Below are 24,505 nucleotides of genomic sequence, written 5' to 3'. Positions count from 1 at the left end.
ACTGGTTCTCATTTTATCATCCATTTAGCCAGTCTTTGTCTTTTAATTGAATATTTGAGTTCATTTACATTGAATAATATTGATAAGTAAAGACTTACCCTTGCCATTTTAAAATTTATTTCCTGGTTGTTTTGTGGTCTTCTCTTCCTTCTTTCTGTCCTTCCTGTCTTCCTCTAGTGAAGGAGGTTTTCTGTGGTGATATGTTTTAGTCTCTTGCTTGTCATTTTTTGTGTTTTCATTTTATGTTTTTTGGTTTGAGGTTATTTTGAGGCTTGCAAATACCATCTTATAACACAGTATTTTAAGCTGATAATAGCTTAACATTGTTTGCGTAAACAGACCGACAATCAAAAAGAAAACTAATAAAAATTCTACACCTTAACTTGATCCCTAAGCTTTTTAACTTTTTGTTGTTTCTATATATATCTTATGTACTATGTCTTGAAAAGTGGTTGTAGTTATTACTTTTGATTGGTTCATTGTTTATTCTTTCTACTTAGGATAAGAGTAGTTTACACATTACAGTTACAGTGCTATAATATTCTATGTTTTCCTGTGTACTTGCTATTACCAGTGACTTTTGTACCTCCAGGTGATTACTTATTGCTCATTAATGTCTTTTTCTTTCTATTTGAAGTACTCCCTTTAGCATTTCTTGTAGGGCAGATCTTGTGTTGATGAAATGTCTCATCTTTTGTCTGGGGAAATCTTTCTTTCTCCTTCATATTTGAAGGATATTTTCACCAGATATACAATTTTAAGGTAAAAGTTTATTTTCCTTCAGCACTTTACATATGTCATGCCACTCTCTTCTGATCTGTAAGATTTACACTGAGAAGTCTGCTTCCAGATGTATTGGAGCTCCACTGTGTATGTGTGTCTATTTTCCCTCTCTTGCTGTCTTTAGGATCCTTTCTATATCATTGATCTTTAGGAGTTTAATTATTTATTACCTGAGGTAGTCTTCTTTGCATTAAATCTGCTTGGTGTTCTATAACTTCCTTTTACTTTGATATTGATACATATTTCTCGGTTTGGAAAGTTCTCTGTTATTATTCTTTTGAAAAACGTTCTACCTCTATCTCTTTCTCTACCTCCTCTTTAAGACCAGTCTTTCAGATTTGCCCGTTTGAGGCTACTAATATTTCTTAGATCCTGTGGGCATGCTTCGTTGTTTTTTATTCTTTATTCTTTCGTCTCCTCTGTGTATTTTCAAATACCCTGTCTTCAAGCTCACTAACTTTTTCTTTTGCTAGATTCATTCTGCCATGAAAAGACTCTGACACATTCTTCAGTATATCTATTGCATTATTTAACTTCAGAATTTCTGCTTGATTCTTTTTAGTTATTTCAATCTCTTTGTTAAATTTCTCTGATAGAAGTTTGAATTCCTTCTCCACATTATCTTGAATTTCTTTGAGTTTCTTCAACACAGCTATTTTGAATTCTGTTTGAAAGGTTACATATCTCTTTATCTAGGGTTTGTCCTGGGTGACTTATTTAGTTCATTTGGTGTGATCACGTTTTCCTGGATGGTGTTAGTGCTAATAGATGTTCTTCAGTGTTTAGGCGTTGAAGAGTTAGGTATTTATTGTACTCTTCACTGTCTGGAATTATTTATACTCATCCATTTTGGGAATGCTTTCCAGGTATTTGAAAGGACTTTGGTGTTGTGATCTAAGCTGTATATGCTTTAGGGTACACTCCAAGCCCACTAACACTGTGGTTCTTGCATACTCACAGAGGCACCACCTCAATGGTTTGGACAAGATCCAAGGGAATTCTCTGTGTTACCAAGCAGAGACTGTTGTTCTGTTCCTTTATTTTTTCTCAAACAGAGTCCCTCTCTGTTCTGAGCCACCTAAGGTTGGGAGTATGGTAACACAAGCACCACGGTGGCTTTCACCACTATGACTGTGCCTGGTCAGACCTAAAGCCAGCTCAGCACTGGGTCTCACCCAAGGCCTGCTATAGCCACTTTCTGGCTACTTTCAATGTTTGTTCAAGGACCTGGGACTCTATGATCAGCCAGTGGCAAAGCCAGCCAGGTCTTTGTCCTTCAGTTCAGGGTAACAAGGTCTCTCTGGGCCCAGGTGGGTACAGAGGTGCCATCTGGAAGTAAGAGACTACAGTCAAAAACCTTAGAAGTCTCCCTGGCGTTCTATTGTACTGTGACTGAGCTGGCACTCAAACCACAACATGCAATCCTTCCCTCACTTCCCTCTACTTTCCAAAGGCAGAGAAGCCTCACCCTGTAGCCACCCCCAGGCCACAAGGAGTCCTGCCAAACTACTGCTGATATTCCCTTAAGACCCAAAGGCTCTTTTTTTTTTTTTTTTTAAATGTTTTTCATAACAAATCAGTTTATTAAAAAAAAACTCTGAACTTAAAAAAATGAGAATAGTAAAAGCAAGGTAACTATAAAGCACATGGTTAATTAGATGTCTACACATTTCAAAGAATCAATGATATAGCTCTTAAGTCAGCTTGTGGTGATTGCTGCCTGGCATGGAACTCACCCTTCAGGATAATGGGCTCCCCTCTGTTCTAGCACAGGTCCAGAAATGCTACCCAGGAGTCGTGTCCTGGAATTGAGGACTCCAAAAGCCCACTTGGTGCTCTGCTCCCCTGTTGCCATGCTGATACCTGAAGCCAACTGTCTAGAAATGTCATCTGGGAGCTAGGGCCTGGTATGGGGGCCTCATGACTCTATGCAGTGCCTTATCCTGCTGTGGCTGAGCTGGTATCCGGGATGTAAGAGAGAGACGTCCCCATTCTTCCCTCTCCTTTCCCTAAGTGGAAGGAAGGTTTCTCTTTTGGATCCATGAAGTGCACAGCCTTGGGTTAGGGGACAGGGGACGCTTCCCCAGCTGGTGTCTCAGTATGCTGCATGCCACCCCAGTCCACTGTCCTATGCCCAGTTCTGCCTTAGGCCTTGCCTAAGAGTTGTAGTCCTTATGGTCTAGACTGCCTTTTAAGTTTACTTAGAGACCTAGAGCACTTTGGCCCTTGGTGGAAAGGTTTGTGAGAATTCAAATTTGGACCACTGGATCAGTGGTTCCCCACAAGAATAGGGCTGGTTTAAATGCCCCCTCTGTGGGTGATTGTCAGCTGCGTTTGGTCTGGTATTTGTTTCTGCTCTAACAGAACAGCACTGAGTTCAATGGCTCACAATTGCTGTATTCTTCCTCCCCCAGTGCCCAGAGAAACTCTCTGTACCATGAGGCCACTGCAGCAGTCGGGGGAGGAGAAGTGGCTTCGGTGATTCAACTTTTAAAAAAATTTTTTTAATCTCTTCAGTGCCTCTTTTGGGGTATGAAGTTCAAACTAAGTACTATGAGTGCTCACCTGATTTTTTCATTCCTATGAAAGTGTTTTTTCTTTGTAGATAGATGTTAAATTTGTGTCCTTGTGGTGAGGATGATCAATGGAAACTTCTATTCTGCCATCTTGCTCTGTCTTTCATTATGGTATTTTTTTTTTGTTTTTTTTAGTATTGTGGCATATGAAAAAATATTTTCGACCAAACACCCATAATCATTTTTATCTAAACTGCTATCAGTCTTTAAAAATGTCTGTGTTTCATTGAGCAAAACTGGGACCAGTGTCTTTAAGCTTGTCACTTGCTAGGTCTGTAAAGAACTGGTTAACTGGTTACGAATGGAAATTTTAGTTATTCCAATGACTTACATAGTTGCTGAATGTTGTGCCATAAAATACTGTTTCTGACTTCCAGTACATCATTTTAATTAATTTTGGTGTAATTTCATACATATTATTAATCTCTGGATGGAGGTTAGAGACTATGTTGTATCGATGCCCTGATTAAAGTGTGTTATATTCACTGCACTTGAAGAAAAAAATCACTAGTAGTACAAAAATATCATTGTTTCTCTTAATTCAACTTTATTCCAAACATAACTTAAATCACTCCTAACTTCGTTGCCATGGGGCATAGTATTTTAACTAGAAATATTAAATACTTCTAGTAAATTTGAGTAGGTAAAGAATCCCTAAATATATAAACAGTAGTTATACTTACAGAAAACTGGCAGCATTTGTCCTATCAATGAGTTGTTTTAAGATGAGTCAGAAGTAATGAAGAGTCAGAAATCATCTCAGAAGATGTGGTACTTTCTTCTAAACACAGAATCAGAAACTATTAAGACAAATGGCAATGAATTCTGCCTCCCCCTAAATTAAAGCAGGAAAGTATGAGTCAGAGGTAAGGTCCTTTTAACATCTCCAGATATATCCCATGGGGTCAGGGCCAACAGGATAGACCTTATGAATGGACTTACCTGAAGCTTTCTTTAGCCCCTCTGTGTATGGCCTCATATTTTCTGCCCTAAACTTTTCTCTTTTTACTTCAGTTATCACTTATCCCAGATGCATTTCGCAACTATCCCATACTCCCCATTCCTTTACTAGTCTTACCTCCAACAAAGAAGAATATGCATTTTAGTTAAAATCCAGATTTATAAAAAAAAAAGACATGTCTATGATTCCCAGTCCTTCACCTCCACTGGGAAAAAATTTTTTTGATGTATTTGAAATGTTCAAGGGAAAAAAGACCCAAATTTGCTGCCTCTCCCATGCCATCGTTCAGCTTCTCCACCCCACCTGTGGAGGTTTGATTCTACTTGGGCTACATCCTACTTCTCAAAAACCAGGTCACTGAGAAATGTGGGACTTTCATTCTATATGTGACCAATGTTTTAGTGACCAAAAATAACAACAAAAATCTGCCACAAGATTCTGTCATTCACCCACTATAGATAGCATTAATGACTTCCAATTAGTCACCAAGGACTTGATTAGAATGACCCATCTCTGACTAGTTACTGCCAATTTGAAACTCTATTTGCATTAAAGAGCAAAAGATATGAACTATTCTTACAGTGCTTACCCATTTCCAAAAGAATGTGATCCATGGACAAATTTGTCATTTATCAAACTTCTCTCACCAAAATTTGCCACCATGTTTATTATGACATCCTTTTAATCAGTAGTCAGAGGCCATGAGACACAGAAGAAATGGCCTTCTCGTGTGACATAGAAACTGAAATCTTCTTTTGGAGAAAAGGAGATTTCTGGACTGTGATGATAGTAGATCCAAAAGAAATTGGTTGAGATCTTTTAGCAATTTAGAAGATAGAACCAATCAGAGTTAGAAGCACTCAAGAAGCCCTGAGACTTAAAAGGTAAAACACCTTCATATGACCTTAAATTTTTGGCACTATTTTCCCTTCTTGAAGTTGTATTATGTACTGACTTCCTTTACCTGAGGTTTTCTCTGACATACAATGAACCAGAGGCAACTTTAGTTTTATTATTTTCCTGATATTAATAAGCAATCAGTTAGGTTTACAGCAGTGTCTATTAGTGAAAGATCATATTTTCATTTTTGATTACTGATTTTTTTAAAGTTTAACCTAATCACGAATTTTCATTAAAATTTATCACTAGATCGTTACCCAGCTTCTTTAAAACAATAGTTCAGATAAAGTACATCTGCAACATAAAAAGCTTTTGGACTTTTCTTAGAATGTTCTTAAAGGACCTTTTTACAAGAAATTTTTAAGAAAATCTTCTAAGAAATGTAAAATACTTTATGCCCGCTATTGAAGAATAGTAATGGTGAATTTTATTTTGAGAATCTGACTCAATTTATACATAGAAATAATAGCACTCTTAATATTTATTCATATTCTTAAATTGACAAGTTAAAATTGTATTTATTTATGTACTCTTAAAATTTTAGATGGTATTTCTTTGGTTTCTTTTTTCAATAAACATTACTTTTAGGGGTGGTAGTTTTGAAGGGCGCAGGGAAGAAATCTTTTTATCAGTAGCTCAATATTCTGGGATCAGAAAACACAGCAGTTTTTGTTTTGCTTTTACTCTTTTTGGGCAGTAATTACCTGATGAGTTTCTCACACTGAGAGCTCTCCAGAGTACAAAGTTCTTGCCAGCATCAAAAGGACTTCCCTTTTGAGAAGTAACCATGCTTCAGTGAAAAAATCATTGAACTAAAAACTAAGAGACTTGATTCTCAAATCTGGCTCTGCAATAAACCGTGTGATCATGGGCAAGTCACCTAATGTTACTGTGTCTTAGTGTCCTTTTCATAAGAGGAGAAGTAAGGCTAGATGATATCTGAAGTCTGTTCTAGTACTAGTATTCAGTGGTTGAATATACTGTATTTTTGTTATGAATACAGCTCATCTAACTTAAGCACAAGAGAGCAGCTGCTAAAAAGAGCTGATTAGCAACAATTAGGAGTGGCATTTCATTTGTATTGCATATCTTCCCAATTAAAAGCATTTAGTGATTAAAATTACATGTTTGAAATACAGTCTTTAAAAGGAAATATTTTCAAATAAATGAAATCTCTGGGTCAAGGACAATTTGTATTTTAAACATTTGCAAAATATTAAAGAGTTTTGCTATAGTATAAGGCATGCTTAGCCATTGCAGGTTTTAAAAACTGAAGCGAGGCAGAGATAGAGTCAAAGAGCGAGACAGAGAATACAAGTTCACGTGTGAGCACAAGCAAATGAAACAAGTAAAAAAGAGAATTCTGAATTATTATGCATGCTAGTAAAAAATGATTGGTTCCTCCTAGGATGTTTACAGAATTAATCGATTATGTCTTGTGTTTCATTTCTATACTTCACATTAAGTCATATGTTTAAGATTTTCCTTTATTTCTGAAAGCCAAAAGCTGACTTTTCAAAATCAAGGGAAGAATAGACTAAAAAAATGGAGACCTGAAAAATAGATTTGCTTCACTGTCCTCATGGATATAACAACCCTAATATCTTCAATTAAATCTCCTTTGTTCCAGTTTAAAACATTGTAAATTTAGATTAACACTTCAAGACATTTTGATCTGAGTACATATTCCAAATAACATAATATAATCATTTGTTTGTTCCCTCAGATGGAGGAACCAGAGTAGTGATAGTGAACACAAGGCCAGAAAAAATGAAATGGTATTTATTATATATTTTTTATAAAAACAAAGTTGGGGGAAGTACACATTCAAACAGAACTTAGTACAAAAATTCTATCATTTTCAAGAACCTTCCTGAGTGCCTACTCTTTTGTCAAAAGGGAAAAACAAAGACTCTTCTTAATTTTGAAATCTGACAAAATAGAGGAAAAAAAATCAATAGCAGAAATTTCTATTCTTTGTACTAACATTAAAACAAAAGAACCACATGCTATGAATAGTACTGTTCTACAAAATAGGTTTTGCTAAGTCCTAGTGGAAAAAAAGAATACATGTAAAGCCTTGTATGTGGCTTTATCAAAATTAACAATACTATTATTAATATTTTAATGTAAACTTATTTCTTCCAATGAGAGATAGTGTTTTCTTACCCAAAGAGAGATGATGTTTTCTTACTCAAAGAGAGATCATGTTTTCTTACACAACACTCTCCTTTCCTTAGTATGACCTTAAAGTAGCGAGGGACTTGGTGACCTTAGGGTTATCGGCAGATATGTGACTAACAGCTTGGGACATTTTATTTTAATCCATTTTTTATTGTATTTCCCTTGACAAGGCTACAAATGAATTCTGAAATAAATGTTCTAGAAGTAGTGCATAGACTCTAAGTGGCACCACCGTATTGAATATCTAAACCCCTAATAGTTTTAGACAGCCTATAGCAAACCAAGAAATTTTTAGTGGAATGAAAGTGAATTTATGATAATACCTATTATATCTGTATTGATAATATTTAATATGTATTAAAGTATTTCCTTAATGTTTTCTAAAATAGCCATTTTATTGTAGTGTTATCTATTTGAATCTATGTTCTTGCATTCCTGTGGCCCAAAGAAGTATCAGTAATATTAAGAGAAAAGTGATAAAAAAAATTAAATATCAGATTAGTCATTGATAAATCAAGCAGTGGTGAAAGTCTGAAATAAATAAATTTTTAGTCTTTCCACCAGCATTCCTCGATCTAAAGAGTAAATGGCTTTTAATCAGTTTTAGAACTAGATCTCTTTGGAACTATTTTTAGTACTTACTGGCACTGTATGCATTTTCTGGGCAACTGTACCAGATTTATAGCTCTAAAAGTGCTGTGTTATTTATTGCATTCCAATAGGCAATGAAGTGGTGTCTTGCACATACATATGTCAAAAATGTTTTCTACACTTGTCTCATTAATTCTTTCCCAGGACAATAGGCAAACTATATGGCTCTTTATTTGGCAATGAATATCCTTTATCAATTTTTTAAAAGAAAAAAAATATTTCTCTTGCAAGTTTCACATCTAACATCAACTTTCTCTTTTTTGATTTTACAAATCTCCACAAAGAATTAAAGTCTCAGAAGGGCTTTATCTTGCTTATTTCAGCAGTTTTTGTCTTGCGTTTGCAATCCTAAAGCTTATTTTTGAATTTAGGAAGAAATATCACTCACAAATGAAGGTTATTAGGATGAGGTTATTAGAAAGTCCATAAATTTTTCATGACCTCACCCTGAATTGGCACTTTTGTATACTAGAGATCAATGCCATTTCAGATATTAGAATCCAAAAATCAACATATCATGTGTAAATGATTCTTGCTTGCAGTTCATGTATATTATCTTCTTCCCTGATTTTTGTTTTCTTTGTTGATCACATGTATCTGTGTATGACAGATGTAGGATTTTGTATTTTTTCAATAATATACTGGCTACATACAACACTTAGTATTTGTCATAATTTATTCTGAAAATCAAGTTTTACAACTAGGTTGTAAAATTTTACTAGCAATTGACACTTTGGCTTTTATTACATTTTTGAACAGAAAAGAAGTAGTTGTTTCAGGAAATAATTTTGAAATTGTTTTCTGGACAGTTTTATTAAAATAAAAGACAAAAAAAAAAAAAAACACAAGTCAACAGTTATAGAGTATTTCTGTGCCTATACAGACTGAGAATTAAGAACAACCAAATTCTGCTCTTCTTCTTTTATCTTTTAGGATAAGAACCACTATTTTAATTAATGCATTTATTTATCTAACAAATGTTTTCTGAATGTGTTCACATATGCTAGGTGCTATATCTTTAGAGATTATACATTTAAACAAAGCTTCATGCCATATTACCCTACACTCACATTCTTTAGTATAAGAAGGCTTACGTAAATTACCTAGAGATATACACATAGAGAGTTTGCCCCTATACACAAAAATAAATAATTTTAAGTGGATTTGGAATTCAGGATAGTGCAGGTCAATTCTCCCAAACTCTTAACTTTTTTGTATATAAGTATGTGTCTATGATAAAGATAGGGAGATGATGAATTAAGGAGCCATACATCTTATCTTCTTTTTCATTTTTCTCATTGTCCTCTTGTCATGGTCAAACATATGGCAAAAGGCTTCCGTGTTTTAATTGCTCATGTGGATGTGAGCTCAGTTGAACTAACTACATTTGGGGTAGCACTTACGTTGGATTCATGTGTTAGTCATTCTTTATTCCTGAAGGAGATTGAACAGAAAACAGCCCTGGAATCATCATTCAGTAATAATAGTAAGCTCATGTTGGTACTACACTTTGACATCAACTTAGATGTCTCACCAAAATTTTGTTGAAAAATTATCTATGTCTTAACCTGTGGGCAACTCCTGTTCAAATTCCGTGGATAATAGATAATATTGAGTTTAAATATGTTTGCTCAGCATGTCTTTGTAGAACTCTAAAAATCTGGAAAAATGGGGGTTATGCATGCAATCACCTGGATAATCATAGATTTTTTTTAAAAGAAAAATATGATGTCTTAAGATAGTACAGTTCAATAGAATTTGTGCAATAATGAAAATGTTCTACATCTTCAGTGTCCAGCATAGTAGCTACTAGCCACATGGAGCTGTTGAGAACTTAAAATATGGCTAGTGCAAGTAGGAACTGATTTTTTAAATTAATCTAATTCATTTAATTTAAATCTAAATTTAAATGCTCCATTGGGGCTAATTACCATCATATTGAACAGAGTAGTTGTGGAAGACAGAAGAGCAATGGTGACATTATCCATTAACTAATATGTACATTTCATTATCACCTTGAGAATTAGAAAAATATATTTTTAAGATTATTGCCATTTCACATAAGGTAATTAAAAGACAGTGAGTATGCTGATCTTGGATTTTTCATCTGACACAAGCTTGCCTTAATTTGCTTTGGAAAGCAAAGGCCAACTCAAAATTCAGACAAACACATAAAACTAAAAACTAAATATACAAACAAGAAATACACAAACATAAATACATGAATTTTAAAATTAAAACTGACACAATTCGTTTTCCCAGATGTATTGTATTCATAAATTGGATAATTGGCTCCGAAACTTAAGAACTTTGGAACATTTTACTTGCTCTGTTTATGCTATACTATCTTTGTTTCTGTTTATGCAACATCTAATAATAACTTATAATTTCCCGATATAGCTCTCATGAAAAATGTAGTTATTCTCTTAATGTAAATCCGTTAGTATCAATACCATCATTAAATCCATAGTTATTGATTTTTCTTTCACCTTAGCTAGAACTTACCTTTTATCACATTAGTAAAATATGTTCATTCACTACCATAACCCTGGCATCTAGGAGAATGCTCTGACCTTATTAGCCACTCAGTATTGGAATGTCAAGGATTAAAAGAATAGTATTAAGTGCCATGGATTTTATGAAGGACAATTTAGAAACTATTTTTTTCTACCCATAAATAGACATTTTGGATTTTAACCTTCCTAAAAACCTTTTGGAATATCATTACAAAAATTAAATTATCATAAATCACTAAGTTTGTTTAGATCAAATTATAATAGTATGTTATGGTATTTACTTACATTCAATGTTGTTGTCATGAAATTCTTTTTTTTTTTTAAATGCAGTATATGAAATAATAGATTTTGCTTGCTAATTTTCAACTGTAAATACATATAACATGGAAATATTTTTTCTTACTATATAATCAAGGAAAAGCCAGGTTGATTGTTGCTCTGAGTAAAATAGTAATAGAATGCTCACATTTATTGTATGAATTAAAAACAAAATAACCAATACATTTTGGTTAGCTCACGTGAATTTATTTTAAAAACACATTGGAGAAAGCTAATGATTTTAATTAATATTTCTGAAATGTCATCTTAAATTTTGTAATAAACATTTTATTCCTCCACAAAGATATATTATGGCACTGCATTTAAATAAAAGTATAAATGAATCTCAGCACCCCCCCCAAAATCTGAAAGTTTGCAGAAATATCTTCAAGTAATTCATAAGAGGAAAAAATTAGATGCATTTGTATATTGTGTAAGACTATATATAGGCAATTATAAGACAGGTAAATTTTTTAAAGATAATGTGATTGAAATGTATAAGCTGATCATATATTCTAGCAGTCTCTGAAAACCTGGTATTATTTATTAGGTTCTAATTTTTAGGATCTTGTTTTAGACAGTGGTATGACAAAACTATAACCTCAGGTCTTATCCTGTTCTTTTATGACACAGCACATAAATGAGAGATCAGTAGCCAATCCATGCCGCGTGTCCACAACATTTATGTTAAAAATGTAATAGAGAATTAAAAATTATTTAGCTGTACATATGTGTGTGTATATACATATATATATGCGCATATATATATATCACCCATGAATAGGAATCTTAAAGTCCTCTTCCGATCTTTTCTTCATACCCTCCAGTACCTTTCTATCTCATTCATCTCTGTCATAATGCTGCAAGTAACACTGGACAGAAATCCTCCTCTCTCATTTCTCCTCAGTGAGCTGGCAAGATCACTACATTTGTGTGTAAGGATCATCTTATTGTAGTTCAGGGAGGGGATTTTTATTTTTTTATTTTTTGAGAGGGAGTCTCACTCTGTCGCCCAGGCTGGAGTGCAGTGGCGCGATCTCGGCTCACTGCAAGCTCTGCCTCCTGGGTTCATGGCATTCTCCTGGCCTCAGCCTCAGCCTCCTGAGCAGCTGGGACCACAGGTACCCACCACCACACCCGGCTAATATTTTTTTGTATTTTTTTAGTAGAGACGGGGTTTCACCGTGTTAGTCAGGATGGTCTGTATCTCCTGACCTCATCATGATCTACCCTCCTTGGCCTCCCAAAGTGCTGGAATTACAAGCGTGAGCCACTGTGCCCTGCTGAGGGAACTGTTTTTTAAATATTCCCATACTGTGACTTCATGGGCATGAATTGAAAATAGGTCCTATCCCAAGCTATCTTTTTCAATTTGAGGTTTTGATCTGTGAATGTTAATTCATTGTGCTTGCATGGTAAAAAAAAAAAAAAAAAAAAAAAAAAAAAGTAAGAAAATAGCATTGCGTTGTTAATCTGTGAGATAATTTCATTTTAATTGTGTGTTCCTATGGGAAATATTGAAATTCTGTGTATTTTGTACAAGTTTATATTTTAACTAGAGTTTATGTATTTTTTTCCATCTGCTAAAGGTTTTAGCTGTATTTATTATATATGATACTTATGATGTTGTCTTGGAAGAATATTTTTATTTCGGTGCTTACTTTGGTACTGAAAAAGCATCTTAGACAACTGAAATCTACAGTAAAAAATATTTTAATTCATTTGGAATAATCTTGGATAATTCACTTATGGCTTCATTTATCTTGCAAAAATTTAGTGACGATTCTTTTTAAAATTCTATATACTTTTTTCCTTTGCAAACTTAAATAGTTTGAAAACCAAACATTGTCTGTTCTCACTGATATATGGGAGCTAAGTTATGAGGGCGCAAAGGCATAAGAATGATACGATGGACATTGGGGACATGGGGGGAAGAGAGGGAAGGTGACAAGGAATAAAAGACCACAAATATGGTGCAGTGTAAATTGCTCCAGTGATGGGGGCACCGAAATCTCACAAATCACCACTAAAGAATTTACTCATGTAACCAAATACCACGTGAACCCCAATAACTTACGGAAAAATGAAATAAAAAATTAATTAATTAATTTTTAAAAACTGAAATAGTTCACATAATTTTAAAAAACGTAAATAGCTCACATAAATGAGTTACATTTATTACCATAAAATGCTACAATCTGAAGCATCCCTTTCCCAGAACATCTTCTAGCACAGTTCTCTAATTTTGCAAATATCAAGAAAAGTAAAGTACCTTGCTTGTAGTCACAACATTTGTTATAGGCAGAGTTGAGATTTAGAACTCAAGTCTTCTGGCACCTATTTCTGAACTGATCCCACTATTTTATGTGGCTTCAAGAAACTAAAAATTGTTCTCATTAGATAAGTTAACATAAGTTAAATTATATTTTATTATTCCTATTAATACTAATATATTAATTTATATGAACATAAGTTAATTCTGTTTCACTGCATGTTTTCCAGGGTCAAAACATTTTTGGCCTCGATGTCATTGAAACACCAGAAGGAGACAAGATGCCACAACTGATAGTTCAAAAGGAGTTAGATAGGGAAGAGAAAGATACCTACGTGATGAAAGTAAAGGTTGAAGATGGTGGCTTTCCTCAAAGATCCAGTACTGCTATTTTGCAAGTAAGTGTTACTGATACAAATGACAACCACCCAGTATTTAAGGAGACGGAGATTGAAGTCAGTATACCAGAAAATGCTCCCGTAGGCACTTCAGTGACACAGCTCCATGCCACAGATGCTGACATAGGTGAAAATGCCAGGATCCACTTCTCTTTCAGCAATCTAGTCTCCAACATTGCCAAAAGATTATTTCACCTCAACACCACCACTGGACTTATCACAATCAAAGAACCACTGGATAGGGAAGAAACACCAAACCACAAGTTACTGGTTTTGGCAAGTGATGGTGGATTGGTGCCAGCAAGAGCAATGGTGCTGGTAAATGTTACAGATGTCAATGATAATGTCCCATCCATTGACATAAGATACATCGTCAATACAATCAATGACACAGTTGTTCTTTCAGAAAATGCTTCACTCAACACCAAAATTGCTCTCATAACTGTGACAGATAAGGATGCAGACCATAATGGCAGGGTGACATGCTTCACAGATCATGAAATCCCTTTCAGATTAAGGCCAGTATTCAGTAATCAGTTCCTCCTGGAGACAGCAGCATATCTTGACTACGAGTCCACAAAAGAATATGCCATTAAATTACTGGCTGCAGATGCTGGCAAACCTCCTTTGAATCAGTCAGCAATGCTCTTCATCAAAGTGAAAGATGAAAATGACAATGCTCCAGTTTTCACCCAGTCTTTAGTAACTGTTTCTATTCCTGAGAATAACTCTCCTGGCGTCCAGTTGACGAAAGTAAGTGCAACGGATGCAGACAGTGGGCCTAATGCTGAGATCAGTTTCCTGCTAGGCCCTGATGCTCCACCTGAGTTCAGCCTGGATCGTCGTACAGGCATGCTGACTGTAGTGAAGAAACTAGATAGAGAAAAAGAGGAAAAGTATTTATTCACAGTTCTGGCAAAAGATAACGGGGTGCCACCCTTAACCAGCAATGTCACAGTCTTTGTAAGTGTTATTGATCAGAATGACAACAGCCCAGTTTTCACTCACAATGAATACAACTTCTATGTCCCAGAAAACCTTCCAAGACATGGTACAGTGGGACTGATCACTGTAACTGATCCTGATTATGGAGAGAATTCTGCAGTTACTCTCTCCATTTTAGACGAGAATGATGACTTCACCATTGATTCACAAACTGGTGTCATCCGACCAAATATTTCATTTGATAGAGAAAAACAAGAATCTTACACTTTCTATGTAAAGGCTGAGGATGGTGGTAGAGTATCACGTTCTTCAAGTGCCAAAGTAACCATAAATGTGGTTGATGTCAATGACAACAAACCAGTTTTCATTGTCCCTCCTTCCAACTACTCTTATGAATTGGTTCTACCATCTACTGATCCAGGCACAGTGGTCTTTCAGGTAATTGCTGTTGACAATGACACTGGCATGAATGCAGAGGTTCATTATAGCATTGTAGGAGGAAACACAAGAGATCTGTTTGAAATCAACCAAACAACAGGCAACATAATAATGAAGGAGAAATGTGATGTTACAGACCTTGGTTTACACAGAGTGTTGGTCAAAGCTAATGACTTAGGACAACCTGATTCTCTCTTCAGTGTTGTAACTGTCAATCTGTTTGTGAATGAGTCAGTGACCAATGCTACACTGATTAATGAACTGGTACACAAAAGCAGTGAAGCACCAGTGACCCCAAATACTGAGATAGCTGATGCATCCTCACCAACTAGTGACTATGTCAAGATCCTGGTTGCAGTTGTTGCTGGCACCATAACTGTCGTTGTAGTTATTTTCATCACTGCTGTAGTAAGATGTCGCCAGGCACCACACCTTAAGGCTGCTCAGAAAAACAAGCAGAATTCTGAATGGGCTACCCCAAACCCAGAAAACAGGCAGATGATAATGATGAAGAAAAAGAAAAAGAAGAAGAAGCAGTCCCCTAAGAACCTGCTGCTTAACTTTGTCACTATTGAAGAAACTAAGGCAGATGATGTTGACAATGATGGAAACAGCATCACACTAGAACTTCCTATTGATCTAGAAGAGCAAACCATGGGCAAGTACAATTGGGTAACTACACCTACTACTTTCAAGCCCGACAGCCCTGATTTGGCCCGACACTACAAATCTGCCTCTCCACAGCCTGCCTTCCAGATTCAGCCTGAAACTCCCCTGAATTCGAAGCACCACATCATCCAAGAACTGCCTCTTGATAACACCTTTGTGGCCTGTGATTCTATCTCCAAGTGTTCCTCAAGCAGTTCAGATCCCTACAGCGTTTCTGACAGCGGCTATCCAGTGACAACCTTCGAGGCACCTGTGTCTGTACACGCCAGACCGGTAGGTAATCCAAGTTTCTAACATAACTTTCTAACTATTTTTTATTATTATTTTCAGTTGATGTAGAATTTTACAAAATCTATTGACTTCAAAGAGGGATCAAAACAATTATATTCTACAGATGTATCCAAATAGATATATGAATTCATTTAAGTTTGGTAGAAGATGAGAACAAAATAACTACTGATTTAGGAAAATTGGATGCAGAATGATAATTATAGTAGGGGCAGTTTTGTCTGTAGATGGCAGTATGACAATTCTTGCTAGAGAATACGTTGAAAAAACTTCAACACAAAGGGTTGTAGCACTGTCCTCAGTACCATTGTGTGCATGAGGATCAGAATAGTCTGGGCTAGATACATCACAGTAAAGCTTTTCAGAATCTGATAAATAGCTCTAAATACTAATGATGTTGAGAATTCTAGCTTCACTTGGGAAAATCTGTGGCTGTTCACAGAAATTCAGCACCAAGATACTCCCTCCACACTCTACCAGACCTTCAGGTTCTCACAAAGAAAAGTGTCATTTTCAGATTAGGAACTCAAAATTATTTTGGTGCATCAAATCTACAGTCACACAATGTAACAAGAATGGGATTAGAAAAATGAGAGCCTACTCATTCTCATCTTTAAGCCAGAGAATGAAATATATATGAGGTCTCTACTTTAGATAGCTATTTAAATATTTGCATATTTATGCAAGGTATGTTGAGCCCTTCAGAAGACATTCTTCAAAGATAATCACTTTTGGAAAATAAAATGTTTGGTTTCTCTCATGGGCACAAATAAAAATGTGAGCATGTTAAGACCCAAGAAATCTGTGCACAATAACTTAAAACCCAATACATTTATGAAAGCAAGAGTTTATCCAGTGCCTTTTATCAGCGTTCCATGGAGAAATGAATACAAATTTATCCAGAAACTCATAAATATTAAATGATTTAAATATAATTATTCCCTTTAAAAAGACAAGCAATGGAATTTACCCACTTTTTTTTCTCTTGAAGTCATGCTACATGTTGAGTTTATTATTTTGTCTGTGTTAACTCTTAAAAGAGTATTAATCTTAGTTTCAGGGAATAAAGTCTTTTGAACACCTATTCAGGCTTAACAAAATGGTAGCAATGTGAAAATCAAAACTGATTTTCTTTCACCAAATGTTTGAGATATTAAAGAAGTCTACTACATTCAAGATAACAATACAAATAATTTACCATAACTTTGGAAATGGATTTAACGATGGAGGTCATTAGTGAACGTAAGGTACTAATTCAGACGTGGGTGCATTTTTGTTATAATAGGTACACAAATTAAATGCTGTTTCAAAAGGTAGACTAGAACCTTAGTGTTTGTATAGAGAGCTTCTGTTAGACTTTAAATGAATTTACGCTGCAGTCGTTATTTCTACAGTTCAGATGAATCCCATATTTTACATAGTTAGTGGATCTGGGATGGGCAACAAATGTAATAGATGTCAAACATCTCCACAGGGTGTGTTTTTGTTTATATTTAACCATTAAAAAGGGCACTCTCATTTTCCAGTTCTTATTGCTATTCTGCTTATTGCATACGTTTCTCAACATAAAAGTATCTTTTATGAATAACACTACGTGGTTTGGGTATAATAACATTTTTTCCTGGGTTTAATTTGTGACTTTCTTTAAGAAGTATACAAAGAGTGGGTTTGTGAATTACATATGTAGATCATCATTTTTAATAGATTGAAGTTAATTAATAGAGCAAGTTCTGGTTTCAGTGCTTTTTGAAGGCACAGAGATGTTTTATGAGATAGACTAATTTTACTTGAGTTTCTGAGCACATGGTAAGGAGGGCATGGATGAAGAACAAAAAATTGAAGTATTTTTCAAATATCCTCACCTTTTTGTTTTTTAAAAATATTTTGTGATCCTGAAAAGTCAATAAAAATAATAAACCATTTTCCATGATGCATTCTATATTATATAACTAAGAGACATTTTCCGAAACATAAGAATTAGGCAAAATACAAAAAAGTAAATGCTAATGAGAATCAGTTATTGGTTGTTATTAGGTTTTTATTAACTGAAAGGACTATCTTGGAATCATGGAATTAGCAGATGACTTATTTATTTCACAGCTTAAAAAATAAGTTATATATTTTGTCATTGGTTCACAGTTGTTTCATATTCGTTACTAAATATCTTCAAGACATGAATTGGTGAACTTAGGCAGACTAATATGATACTAAAAATAATTTGAATCTTTACATTTTGTGCTGCATTTGCAATGTTCTTTACCTTTTCTATATGCTCTTCAATTTGTGTTTAATGTTAGGGTGTTCACTGATGTTGCAGAATGCTAACAAAATAAGTGAGCACTGAAAAAGAAATTATGTATTTAAAAATTCAAATACAGTAAGTGTCTTCTTTTTAAAGAAATATCATACAAAATGGGAGAAGTGATAGCCAATACAATACAAATTCATTTTTCCTTAAGGAAATATTTAGAGTAGAATAAAATATTACTGTTAGCAGAAGGCAGAAATATTCCAATTTATTTTAAACAGTGAGAAATGCATTTTCAAAATGAGGGTTTGGGGAATATTTACATTTAGTTCATTACTCATCTGAATAGAAACAGGAAAGTGGAAAATCAAATGTTCTAGCAGACTATAAGAGACAAGGGAATTCATCTGAAATTTTATGTATCAAAAAGGGAATCAATACTTTCTAGTTCTCATAATTTCTCATTCTCCTTGATGATTGTATAGGTTGTTTTTCTGACTTGGATATTCTGAAAATATATGGAACATTTATTAGATAGGAGTACACATATTGCATAAAGCCATCTATATCTGGGGAATATAATGCTCTTCTTTGGCATAAGTTTCTACATGTATTATGGAAGGCATTTTTTCATATATTGTAGTAGAAATTTTAAAAACATGAAATTAGAGAGGATGAGGCTACACATTATCTTCTATTAACACCTTTCAAAGCAAGCAGATAGCAATTGGTTGTTATGACACTAGAGATACCATAAGTATAAATAATTATTTTAAAATCAGTTTTGATCAATGTCATGTAAAAGAGATAAACTGCCAAAATCAACTCTTGCTTAATACAATTCACCCAATAAATATTGTGAAGACTACACATTTTTTAAAAATAGGAGAATAAAAATCAAAGTAGAATTTTTTGAAGGTCTTCCAGTCACTGGCTAAGACAAGTATTTGGGGTACATCATTTTCCAAAAAAACAAAAAAACAAACAAAAAACCTTACAAATTTCTGTGATTTGAGTTGGAATAGTCTTTCAGTTTCAGAAATGAGGTGAAATGAATGGTGAAAACTTTAGACAGTTCTAATTCGTGCATGAAACCATCCTGTAGATATGATACATGGATTTGAAATGATAATTGCAGTCTGAGTTAGCTTGGAATAAGATTGGTATTCGCTATTGTAAAATTCAGTAACTTTGACTCTGCATTTATATTTTGGTAATGTGAATTTTAACCATGAAGCATGCTTGGCAAATGAAACTCCTAGAACACAACCATCTGATTTTGATAACGTGTTATTTTTCTTGTCCTAGACTGATTCCAGGACATCACCTATTGAAATCTGCAGTGAGATATAACTTTCTAGGAACAACAAAATTCCATTCCCCTTCCAAAAAATTTCAATGATTGTGATTTCAAAATTAGGCTAAGATCATTAATTTTGTAATCTAGATTTCCCATTATAAAAGCAAGCAAAACAAAAAATCATGTTAAAAATGATGTCCTAGTGAACCTTGTGCTTTCTTTAGCTGTAATCTGGCAATGGAAATTTAAAATTTATGGAAGAGACAGTGCAGTGCAATAACAGAGTACTCTCATGCTGTTTCTCTGTTTGCTCTGAATCAATAGCTGTGATGTAATATAAGGCTGTCTTGGGGTATACACTTATGGTTAATATATCAGTGATGAAACATGCAATTACTTGCCCTGTCTGATTGTTGAATAATTAAAACATTATCTCCAGGAGTTTGGAAGTGAGCTAAACTATCCAAGCTACTCTCTGAAAGGTATCCAGGGCAAGAGACTTTTTTAAGACCCCAAACAAACAAAAGACAAAACCAAAACACTCTGGTTCAGTGTTTTGAAAATATTCACTAACATAATATTGCTGAGAAAATAATTTTTATTACCCACCACTCTGCTTAAAAGTTGAATGGGCCGGGCGCAGTGGCTCACGCCTGTAATCCCAGCACTTTGGGAGGCCGAGGCGGATGGATCACGAGGTCAGGAGATCGAGACCATCCTGGCTAACACGGTGAAACCTCGTCTCCACTAAAAATGCAAAAAATTAGCCAGACATGGTGGCAGGCACCTGTAGTCCCAGCTACTCTGGAGGCTGGGGCAGGAGAATTGCTTGAACCTGGGAGGCAGTGGTTGCAGTGAGCCGAGATCGCACCACTGCACTCCAGCCTGGGTGACAGAGCAGACTCTGTCTCAAAAAAAAAAAAAAAAAGTTGAATGATAGAAAATAATTTTACTAGGTTTTTATGTTGATTGTAATCATGCTGTTCCACTCTTTTTAATTATTAAAAAGTTATTTTTGGCTGGGTGTAGTGGCTCACACCTGTAATCCCAGCACTTTGGGAGGCCGAGGCAGGCGGATCACCTGAGGTCAGGAGTTCAAGACCAGACTGGCCAACATGGCGAAACCCCGTCTCTACTAAAAAATACAAAAATTAGCTGGGCGTGGTGATGGGCGCCTGTAATCCCAGCTACTCGGGAGGCTGAGGCAGGAGAATCGCTTGAACCTGGGAGGCGGAAGTTGCAGTGAGCCGAGATCGCGCCATTGCACTCCAGCCTGGGCGACAGAACGAGACTCCGTCTCCAAAAAAAAAAAAAAAAGAAGAAAAAGAAAAAGAAAAAAAAGTTATTTTTGTTGTAATAATGTTTTCTTCTTCTATAAATATTTTCAAAGAGGTCCTTTCTATTTTTATCTGTCAAAAGGAGAATGTAAAGTTCTTTATACTCCCTGATATTTTGAAAAAAGGATATTGATATTTCTTATATTACAAAACATAATTCCAGTCATATGAGGGTGGAAACAAAGATTGAGATAGGAGATTTCAAAAAGATTTTATCTCAACTTTGAAACTACCTAAGAAAAATGTTAGGTTGCTAGAGTAACTTATTTAAATAAGTCTGTTTTATTTCTCTAGCATTAAATTACTAAATATACATCATTGCTTTAGGTAATTTTTCCTTAAAATGAATTCACTTTTCCCAGTAAGTCAACTAAGTCATTTCCTACACAAATGAGTAAATGCCTCATATTTTGTGTACATTACATTTTATTGAGGAAAGAATGGCATGTTCCAATTTTATGCTGTATTCTTAAACTATTTATGACTTACTAACAGTACTAACAGAATTTTTAAAAATCATGATTTATTGGGATAAAAAGGGAGTACAAAGGACACTTATAATGACTACATAACATACGCTTCCTGAATTTTCATTCAAATGTTAATTATGTATCATTTTACCTTTAAAAGTGTGAATAGGATTTGGTCTATTTTGTATGTACATTAAAGTTAGTGTATTATTTGAAGTGTTCTTTGATGTAAATGTATTTGGAGAAGGTTTATGCTCTATTCAGCATTTCAAATTAGTGTATTTCTTGGATATGTAACGTATAGATAATATTTTAAACAAATTTCTGTTAAAATTTAGTGTTCCCATTAACTCCATACAGAGTCCCTTGTATTTCCAATATGTCAGGTTCCTTGAATGTACATGCTATCTGCTTGTTTAAACATTACTTAGTTGATTATGACGACTGTGAGTGTAACTACTTTTACTGCTTATGAGAGATATCATGTGAGTTACAATATTATATTACATACTTATAAACAACTGTTGTAGAAAAATTGCTTGAAATTAAAATACACATTTGTACAAGTTATTCACATAGAACAAGTTTGCAGTTCCTCCCCCTTTATTCTTGACAAATATTTCAGTTTAGTTCAAATCATTCCCAGGAATGTAAGAATTGAGCCAACTCAGTATATTCCTAAAATCAGTGCCCTGCAGGTAGCAAGATATACCCAGAGTGGAGGTTTCCAAAATCTACAGTCTCAATTTAATTTTGAATAAAATGATGAAGCCCAGAAAAGTGAATCAGAAGTTGAAATGTCCCATAATAAGCTGTCATGGCTTCAGATCATTTGTGTATGTAATTATTATATAAATGCATTTGCATTTTTATTGCTTGTGTCATGACTAGACTGGCCTTCCCTTTCCTTTTCTGCACACTCTGAACTAAGGGTGAATACCTTGTTTTTCTTCCATTTCAGTGAACCTTTCCTTCATAACTGTAATGAGTAAAGGTCCTAAACATTCCTTTGTATATATGAAGATGAAAATTCCTTGAAATAATTATCCAGAATCTCTTTAAAAGCATTCCTCAATGGTTTTATGAGTGCTGTATTTGAAGAAGATGAAAATAGAAACTTTATTTTTAAAGCTGTGACTCCATCTCTTAGAATGCAGCATCTCTGAGAAAGGAACTTCTAAACTGACTTCTGCTTTGGGCTAAAATATTTACCCATATAAGCCAATGATAGTACTGAGATTTAACAGTATTTAAATTTGGGCCATAGATGAAAATGAATTCTACTTTTGACTAGTAACTATTCTTGATCTATCCTTTGCTTTTAAGAGAATATTATCCCTATTTGAGAACAACATGGAAGGCATTGAAACTAGTTTTCTACAAAGGCCAGAGGACAAAAATATTTATTTCCTTACTCGATACCTTCTTATCTGTTGACCTGGTCGCACCTTTAATTTAGTTGTCATTATTATTATGTTTACCTTACAAGGTCTCAGATATTGTCCAACCTTTTGTGTTGTCATTAATGGACTAGTGGAATATTCTCAATGAAATGTTCTTGATAGTCTCTCTGGTTCTTATTCTAGTCATGAATAGAAAAAGACAGAAAGATAGAAAATCTTAAGACTAGTCGTCATAGATAAATAAAAGGAACTTTTAGTGAACTTTGTCCATTAAATTATAAGTAGCTTAATTGATGAGCTACAGTGTACTGTATACTTTATCCCCTGCAAGCAATCAAAGAAATATTATTTTATTTGATCAAAATCTATAGTGCATTAATTGAACAAAAAATACTGAAATATATTCTCATTTTATTTTAATAATACAAGTTTATTTTTAATGATATGTTATTTAAGCTATTATATTTCTGACTTTTTTATTTTCAATGATTTAGATTTAAATGTAAAAAATATAAAACAATTTTAATCTCATTCATTAATTAATCTTGTATGTATGAGTCTGTTTTCTCTGTTGACCACCCTGTCCACATTATGAATGAAAATGTGTATATACTTGGCCGGGCGCGGTGGCTCACGCCTGTAATTCCAGCCCTTTGGAAGCCAAGGCGGGCAGATCACGAGGTCAGGAGATCAAGACCATCCTGGCTAACACGATAAAAGCCCGGCTCTACTTAAAATACAAAAAATTAGCCGGGCGTGGTGGCGGGCGCCTGTAGTCCCAGCTACTCGGGAGGCTGAGGCAGGAGAATAGCGTGAACCCGGGAGGTGGAGCTTGCCAGTGAGCCGAGATCTGCCACTGCACTCCAGCCTGGGCGACAGAGCAGGACTCTGTCTCAAAAAACAAAAACAAAAACAAACCAAAAAAAACCAAAACAACCCCCCCCCAAAAAAAGGATATACTTTAGAATAATTTTTAGAAATTGAGTTTATAGTCAATCAGTATTTACTAACCTTGTCATTTCACCATGAAATACTAACTGCATCATTTTGCTGTTTTGTCACCTGCACTCCTCACTGTTCAATTCCATGTTGTAATTGTGTAACTAGCTAGATGTGATGTGCAGCCTGAGTGTAACAGAAGCGCTATAGGACAAGCAGACCTTGAGCAATCTTATAGAAATCTAAGCCACATTCCATAAATGCTTCTTGTAGGTGCTTTTGTGTAATAGACTGGTTTTCTTGGCTTTTCTGAAGCTTAGCTTGTGTTTATTTTAAATATGACTTAGCTTTCTAGAATATTCAAAGGTTCTGTCATAATACAAAGCTATATTTCTTGCATATAATTAGTATTTTTAGAAAGAACTACAGTGCATTTTTTCATACATCATGGGTGTTCATACGTGGCATCTTTGGTTTAATGTATTTAGAATTAGGAGTAGACTTTTAAAATTCTAGAGTACCCATAGGTTTCTATTTTTATTGTACGTGTGAAACACATTTGTTGTAGAAAAATCTAGAAATTGTACAAGGGTTTTAGATGAAGAATTTTAAAATTATTTGTTTTTATTTCAAGCTATAGCAGTGAGTTCTTTATAACAGTAATTCTGTTTGACAGCTATATAACTTTTTGAAGCAGTGCATTTTAAAATTATAGAATTATGCTTATTGTTTTATAATTATAAACTATACATCCAGGACTTTTTACATGTATTGAAGACTGATTTATTTATTAAACATATTGTTTATTTTTATAGATGTATGATTGAACAAATTTGTGTAATAACATAGCTTGATTAGTCGATAGTGTAATACAGAGGCATATTACATATCTCCACCATAAGACTAAAA

The 24,505-nt window shown here is 34.5% G+C and overlaps 1 protein-coding gene across 1 annotated transcript in view; it reads left to right on the top strand.

The window, feature by feature from the left end:
- LOC117062667 (protocadherin-11 X-linked-like) overlaps nucleotides 1–24,505 on the top strand; it is a gene marked incomplete at its 3' end in the record, with an annotated part of 529,838 nt that overhangs the window by 25,203 nt on the left and 480,130 nt on the right. The window contains 1 exon segment of the mRNA XM_033176447.1: nucleotides 13,392–15,884. Within this exon segment, the coding sequence (XP_033032338.1) occupies nucleotides 13,392–15,884 (2,493 nt within the window).

This window comes from Trachypithecus francoisi, unplaced genomic scaffold (assembly GCF_009764315.1).
Source record: "Trachypithecus francoisi isolate TF-2019V2 unplaced genomic scaffold, Tfra_2.0 Contig01531, whole genome shotgun sequence".
Classification (NCBI taxonomy): Eukaryota; Metazoa; Chordata; class Mammalia; order Primates; family Cercopithecidae; genus Trachypithecus; species Trachypithecus francoisi.
The sequence above is the reverse complement of the archived record's forward strand: the minus strand, read 5'-3'. Positions and strand labels throughout refer to the sequence as shown.